We start from the raw sequence: 7,254 nt of genomic DNA, 5'->3' as shown, positions 1-7,254 counted from the left end.
GACTGAGATGCGCAGACTGAACTATTGGTCCGTCCGTCACGCTCAGACTGGACTGCAGTACAAACTGTGATTTAGACTAAAATACAACGTCACACCTTGCAATGTAGGGCTGTGGTGCAAGGCGTATAATCAGCCGAAGGCTGCGTGCGAGTCTGCGGACTAACAGGTCAAGCAGTCACCAAGGGTCGAGCAGTTAAATTATCTACAACCATAAAACTATCCCCTGCATTATCTACGCCCTAGATCATTTTGGTAACATTTCTTCATCGCGAGATTGGTGAGCTGCATCACATGGAGTTATGCAGGCCCGTGGTCTGTCTTATAGGGGTTCTGTACGAGAACCTGTTGTCTGCGAAGTTGCTGATATCTCATCTTTATCCTGGTGCCCTCTGGCGGAGACGCGTAAGTAGGTGACTGTGGTTGAACGGCGTATCGAGCAATATCTTCACTCGCGACACGGCCACGTAGCTTAAACCGGTCTAAAAGTCACGGCAGGATAGGTCCGTAACGATCAGGTCCTCGGTGATGCTTTGCGACTTATGCACGGCGATTGCCTAGTATACGATTAGGGGAAACTAAGAGCAAGAGCAAAGATTGGCTCTAACAAGGGAAGTCCCTCTCTATTAGGAGAATCGGCACCATTTGCCTGCCGCCGCTGGTGGTTAAGCTGTCGCAAATGGTAAAGACGACCGGCCCGCCCAAACTCCATCATGATAACACAGGGCGGGTCTTGCGTCGGATCGGCCCCAGGTGCCCGGGCGATCTCGTAGACCGTACCGCGAGCGCCGTTGCATAACTGCAGAGGCCAATTGGCTGCCAAAGGTTGAACGTCAGCATCACACGAGCGCCAATACACACGGGCATCTGCTTCGCAGGGCTGCCCGCCTTGTTATTAGGTGCAGCTGCCGCGCCAGGAGGTTTTTGGCCGTGACTTGGATGACAGGCCGCATCGGCTGTGGTTGATCTCGCCTCGCATCTACTCTCGCATCTACCTTACATGGTTAGCCCGAACTAATTACTGCGACAGAAGCAGAAGGATATCTTATTCGGGACCCCGAAACCTTCAGAGCGCCGCCGAGTTGAGATTTGTGGGGTGAAGTTTCCATGTCGCGAAATTTCAATTAAACAAACCAAGGAGCCCGCCCACCTTTTAGGAGCCGTTATCCAATTGCCGGACGATTCGCGGATAGCATACAAATTTTGGACCAATTAGAGCTAGGGAAACTTTATTAATCCCTGTCTGCACCAAACCCTCACTATTCGGAAAACTTCTGGATTAATGTAGAGACAGACAGCCTTCGGCTGAATAAAAGACAACTTTTGGCCCTTCCTTGTATCTACCTCCAAGTTTCCCAATGCCATCGCCGAATTGTCTCTACCGCCACCTTCCTTATCACGTTACTGAATCATACGCGTCGGAGGTTGTCCCCGTGGCTGCCGGACCGAAATAGTAATTCTCAAGCAGGGGCTTGAGAGCACAGTGGAAGAAATAAGGGCATAGAAAGGTAAATTTAGTAATGCATATCTTAGTCTATCTATTAGGATAAGGGAGGGGCTTATATAGGTATAGTAACTATATATAGCTAGCTAAAAGAGGGCATTAAGATATTCCTATACCTAAGTTAAGCCTATATAATGTCCTTAGGCTAGGGGAGTTATATTAGTTAGGCAGGCTTCCTTATATATAACTATTAGGTCTACTAGGTATAACTATAGCCTCTTATACCTACTCTCCTTAATAGTAATACTAAAATCTATAATTAGACGAACGTACTCCTTACGAGGCAGCAAACTTACTTCCGAATAGACTATTAAAACGCTCCTATCTTAGGATCGTAGACATTCTAAGAGATTTAAAGCTTTAATATTTATAGATCCTTGCTAGTTAGCTACCGTAACTTTAGCTTTCAAGAAGAGTCGTTCTATCTTAGTAGACATAGGCGCGATTAATAGAATATCGACGGTTATTAAAGATAAGTTAGGGAATCATCTTCGCTACGCTGATTTTCACCACCATTTTAACGGACTTAATATCATCATCATAGGTTCGCGGCAGTACACCTCGTACTCGTTATTATTGATATTGAAAATTGTGGTCTTTGGAGCATTTTTAATGGCTTCTAATATAATGAATTGTCGATATTAACCTCTCGTTTAAAGCCATAGGACACAAGAAACTTTCGCAAATCTCAGTCTCTCTGTGAAGCTTCATGATGCTAATCGACACTGTTCGCAAAAAGATCATGGCGTCATATGAACAGCATAAAAAGAAGATTACAGCGATTCTCCCGAGCTCCCCTAGCCTAGTCTATATCTCTTTTGACGGCTGGAGGTCTGGGGATCGTCACGCGCCGTATGGGATCATGTGCTTCTGCCGAGACGACGAGAACAAGCCCTGTAATATCGTTCTGGGACTGTTCGAGGTCTCTGCTAGCCATTCTGGCTCCAACATCGCGGCAGAAGCCCTCGACTTTATCGAATCATATGGTATAGAGAACAAGATCGGGTACTTCACGCTTGGTGACGCTGAAAACAGTAATTTACTCTTTATTAAGCGACGTATAGGGTCATAGAAAAGTCACTGTGCATCGTTGCTTTCATCCATATGTGCCCACCCTACTGCACTCTTCCGTTATACTCTCAAATAGCTGTTTGAGAGTAAGCACATGCTATATAAACACGGCGACCTACTAAGTCCATCTTAATCAAAGAGTGTAGTGCGATATAGTAGCTGCGTTCCCTCGAATAAGACATTGTTAAAAGCGGCCAGCTATATGAGCCGTCATGCTGACCCCTAGATCACCAACCGACGCCAGCGCCATCGACTCAGGCAAGACCACTACGACCATCTCGCATCTGGCCTTTTGGTTCGGGTTGTGCCTCAAGACCGGAGAGCTCCAGCATCGACCTAGGCAAGGGTTTTCATGAACATGTCTCTGAGCTCATATGGAGATTCGGACGGTCGCGGAAGGCTGTCAGAAACCAAAGTATTTGCGACAACGACAATGAGTGCACTTCCACCGCCCGATGACTGCTGCAAGGCCCTCTCCAATCCGTTTGCCTCGTCCACGAAGAACTTTTGCTGGTAGCCGAGGCCCTCGGCCATGGCAAGGAATGCGTTCCTGCTTATCGTGAGAGGCTGGCTCCCAGTCGAGCTGTGCACTCCGTTGAAGATGACGACATGGACTATACCCGGCTGCGATATGTCGGCCAGAACGGCATTGTTCCCGACATGCATGAGAAAAGATCCGTCACCGTCGATGCAAAATAGCCGACGGCTGGAAGGGGCTCCCATCCTGACACCGTTCGCAACAGCAAAGGCATGACCCATGGCTCCGATGCAGAAGAAATTGCTCCCGAGCGACTCTCCTCTCGCCTTGCGGACCATGTATAGCTCGCGAGAGTTCCCACCCAGTGAAGAGACGGAGACGTCTGTGTCCTTCATATGCGCGAGGACACTTCGGACGACTTGTTCGCGAGAGAGTCCGAAGTCCGAAGCAGAGGACAGCCATCTTGTTGCTGCTACATGGCCTGCTCTCCTGGCGGGCGAGCTGTCCAGCGGAGCCTTGCCCTCGTATTTGGAAAATGCTCCCGGCGGCACAATCAACGCGACCGGTGTTTGCTTGTCCAGAGACGTTGCAATGAGACGCGCAACTGTGTCTTTGGACTGGGCGATTGTGTCAGGAATCTGCTCGTATGGTATATCGTTGGCCTCCAGGTTGCTTAGGAGCCTCGGACCGATCAATGCGTGCTGCGGTTCGTCCTTGATCCCCGGCTTGCCACGCCACCCTATCATGAGCAGCATCGGGGTCCCAAATACTTCCTTGGCGGCCAGGCTCTGCAGCGGATTCAAGGCGTTGGAATATCCCGAATTCTGCAAATAGCACAGGGCGACTTTCCTGGTAGACAGGTAGTAGCCCACGGCCAGCCCAACCGCGCCCCCTTCATTTGCCAGGACGATATGCTGCGGCACATCCTGGGTCGCGGCAAAGTAGCTCAACAGTCCGCTTAGGGTGGAGTCAGGCACTCCAAAGACGGCTTCTATGCCGTTGAGCTTGAGCACATGGTCGTGGAACTCTCTAGGGTCGAAAGGGAGCATGCTTCCAGGGAAGATGAAACGCAAGACGACTCAGGGATTCCTGAACACAGGCAACAGGAGAGGTTTTTGGTGATGGGCAGCAAAGTGTGGACTCGACAGCCAAACGTAGAAGCGTCACCGAGATTCAGGCCGTGACCTGGCTGCAAGTAATGCAGAGGATATGGTTTTGGGGCCAGCGGCAGTGGCTCAAGCATCCCACAATGGGCACGGGTCTCCAACTCCGGGTGGAAATGGCTACTGGACACGTGCTCATCCCGACAATATCTCGGCACTGGACGGCAGGCCTTCTCCCATCTGAGATGCGTAACGGCACTATCTTTCCGCATACCCTAGCACGATAGGTGCAAGGTGCAGGGATGGTGGGTCGGATCCTCGAGCTGGCGCATCAATTTCACTCAGCTCGAGCAAGTCGTCGTGTCCCGACCAGATAAGAAAGGGAAAGTCGAGCCTTCCAGGTGCAAAGGGGCGGACAGCACGCAGGCCTATGCACAATTATGTGCTCTCAGAACAGAGTGGAAGGTGTAGGCTAGTCATACACGAGTAAGAGCAACGATATATGACTCCTATTCTCCGCGGCGTACAAACCTAATCCCTCGTTATTTACTAGGGGTAATATCCTAACTTGATGTCACTTAGCAGTACTGTATCCGTAATAGTGCCGGAAACCTCCTGAGCTGACCCTACGGGCTTAGCTCTATGTGAAAGCTGGCCAAGACATACTATACTGGTTGAGCTAAAGAGATGTTGGAGCAAACGCCTGCCGCTCCATGGCCCCGTCAAATTATATGCTGTTGCATATGGAGTAGCTTCCATGAGGGGACTCGATTGAATAAAATCCTGTGTCGACCTTGAGCCATGACAAAATCATTCCTGTGGTTTGCTCTCGCTGAGCTTGGCAAACATGGTGTAACTCCATGTACTTACGTTCTCAAGATGCATATACGCGCGTAATATGCCGTTACCGTCCTTGGCAAAACTACCTCGGTGACGAGTCAACCAACGGCTGAGACAGCGAGCCTGCCTTGTGCGCCTTAGGTGGCCCTGACAATCTCTTATCAAGTCGGTTGATTCAACGATGACTTTCTGAATGGCTGACGATATAAACGTCATTCGACGCGGCGATGATGATACGAAGCATTCTAGCCCTATATGCCCAAGGGCTTACTTTACCGAGCCAAGAGTGCGGCACAATGTCTCAGACCCTTGTGCATAAAGACGGGATGGGCAATATGTCACGCGAGTGGTGCCATTGCAACATGGCAAGCTTCTGTGGAAAGCAATCAACCGCTTGACCGGGCAAAAGCGGAACGCTCCACCAGAGGCATCCATTGGGGCTGTATATGTCTCCAATCGAACAGAAGGTCTATAGACACTCCACGGCGTTTCGATATCCTGCCGTAAATCACATGGGGCACAATGCACCACGGTGGCTGACGGAAGGGAAGCTATCCCGAGATGCTCCACGGACTACTCCCTACGCAGCTTCACCGCAAGGACTAAGAGAGAACACGGCTAGGATACATAGGTGAACCGCTCATACGTAGCTTATCCATGTGATCCATTTGTGCCGTCCCAGCACGGAGCACAGTCATTTTCTTGAAACTCTGAGTATAAGTGAGCGACAGTTAGGAAACCAGTGTGCTGGTTCCCTTGCGCCCTGCTCTTCGTGGTAGGCTGTAGTATCTGTTTCTTCGTCTCGAGGCTATCGCCGGAACTTGTCATTTTACACGTCTTGCGCTTCGGAAACATCAACATGCCCATTTCGGTCAGATCAGCGCTTGCTCAGGGCAATGGGCGTATCCACTTGTTGGAGGCCCATGACCGCAACTCCGAAGACATTGTGAGGAGTGCTGTGGGCGCCGACAACCAGGCTTTCCACGGCGTCTGGATCAGCGGCCTCACCCAAACAACGTACCTGGGGATTCCGGACTCCGAAATCATCTCGCCGCTACAGCGCGCCTCCCTCATCGACTTCTACGGCGGCACGCCGCAGAAGGCGTCTCGCGAGCTATGTGCGGCATACGACGCCGACAGCGGCGGCCCGGCGGCAGAGATCCCGGCGCTGGTGGCCGTCCTGGTAGCCATGGGCGTCGGCATGGTCATCATCGAGGACAAGGAGGTGGCTGAGCCCGGGAAGAAGGTCAACTCTCTGGCGAGCTCGTCGGCCTCTCAGGGGCAGGCAGATATGCACGAGTTCGCCGACACGATACGCATCTTCAAGGAGGCCTCGACGCACAAAGACTTCATGGTCACGGCCCGGATCGAAAGCTTCACGACGCGAGTCGTCCAGTCCAGCACGGCTGAGGAGAAGGCCTCGGTCCAGGCTGCACTGGCCGAGGCGCTGGCTCGCGCAGAGGTCTACCGCGACGCCGGAGCGGACGCAATCATGATCCACAGCAAAAGCAAACAGGCAGACGAGGTTCTCTCGTTTCTCGGGCAATTCCGAGCCAAAGATCCCGACACGCCTCTCGTCGTCGTGCCAACGACGTACTCAAAGACCCCCGAAGACGTCTTGCACGACGCGGGAGCCAGCGTCGTCATCTACGCCAACCACCTGATGCGGGCCAAGATCAACGCCGGCAACGAGATTTCCCAAGACATCCTACCCAAGCAGCTAGACCTATTCTCCCGGGACTCAGAGTTGGACGTCTGTCTAAAAGCTCGAAACTTTGGCTGCCTTATGCCCAAGATGCTGGAGAGGAAGTATCTCGGGGGTGAAGCGAAGGCCTATCTTCAGGGGCTGGAAGCCGCGGCCACGGAACGCATGAAGGCCGCCGCCAGGTGCCTTTTGGATGCCAAGATGGCTTGCGGAGCCGACGAGCACCTGATTCCTGTCAAGGAGCTGCTGGAAATCAACGGGCGCCAAATTTCCTACAGGCTCGGGCCCATTGTACTCCCCGGATCCAGGGCCATTTCGGCCTCGACTTCGGAGGACAGCCTTCCCAGCAAGGGCAAGGTGCAGCTGCGCTACCGTCGATGGCAGAGGGGGTTCGGCGACTCGGTCAGGAGCTATACTCGAGGGTGGATGGCCAGGATGGGAGTTTCGGGTTCGTGGAAGTTGCCGACGACCAAGTCCAAATAAGGTGGTTGGAATAATCATGTACGAAGAACGTTAATCTCTTGCACTGACTTCTTAGTAAAACATTGATATTCCT

At 52.0% G+C, this 7,254-nt stretch overlaps 2 protein-coding genes across 2 annotated transcripts; one reads left to right on the top strand and one right to left on the bottom strand.

The window, feature by feature from the left end:
* Positions 1 to 2,908: 2,908 nt before the first annotated feature.
* HRG_05838 (phosphonopyruvate decarboxylase) lies at positions 2,909 to 4,099 on the bottom strand (the record flags this gene model as incomplete). The annotated part of the gene is made up of 1 exon (XM_044864309.1): positions 2,909 to 4,099. The coding sequence occupies one exon, from the start codon at positions 4,097 to 4,099 to the stop codon at positions 2,909 to 2,911; it is 1,191 nt and encodes a 396-aa protein (XP_044720841.1).
* Positions 4,100 to 5,852: 1,753 nt separating this feature from the next.
* Positions 5,853 to 7,181, top strand: HRG_05837 (phosphoenolpyruvate phosphomutase domain-containing protein; the record flags this gene model as incomplete). The annotated part of the gene is made up of 1 exon (XM_044864308.1): positions 5,853 to 7,181. One exon carries the CDS (start codon positions 5,853 to 5,855, stop codon positions 7,179 to 7,181), a length of 1,329 nt encoding a protein of 442 aa, XP_044720840.1.
* Positions 7,182 to 7,254: the final 73 nt, after the last annotated feature.

Source organism: Hirsutella rhossiliensis (genome assembly GCF_020360975.1).
Source record: "Hirsutella rhossiliensis strain HR02 chromosome Unknown scaffold00005, whole genome shotgun sequence".
Taxonomy (NCBI): Eukaryota; Fungi; Ascomycota; class Sordariomycetes; order Hypocreales; family Ophiocordycipitaceae; genus Hirsutella; species Hirsutella rhossiliensis.
Note: the sequence above shows the minus strand (reverse complement) of the source record. Positions and strands in the feature narration are given on the sequence as shown.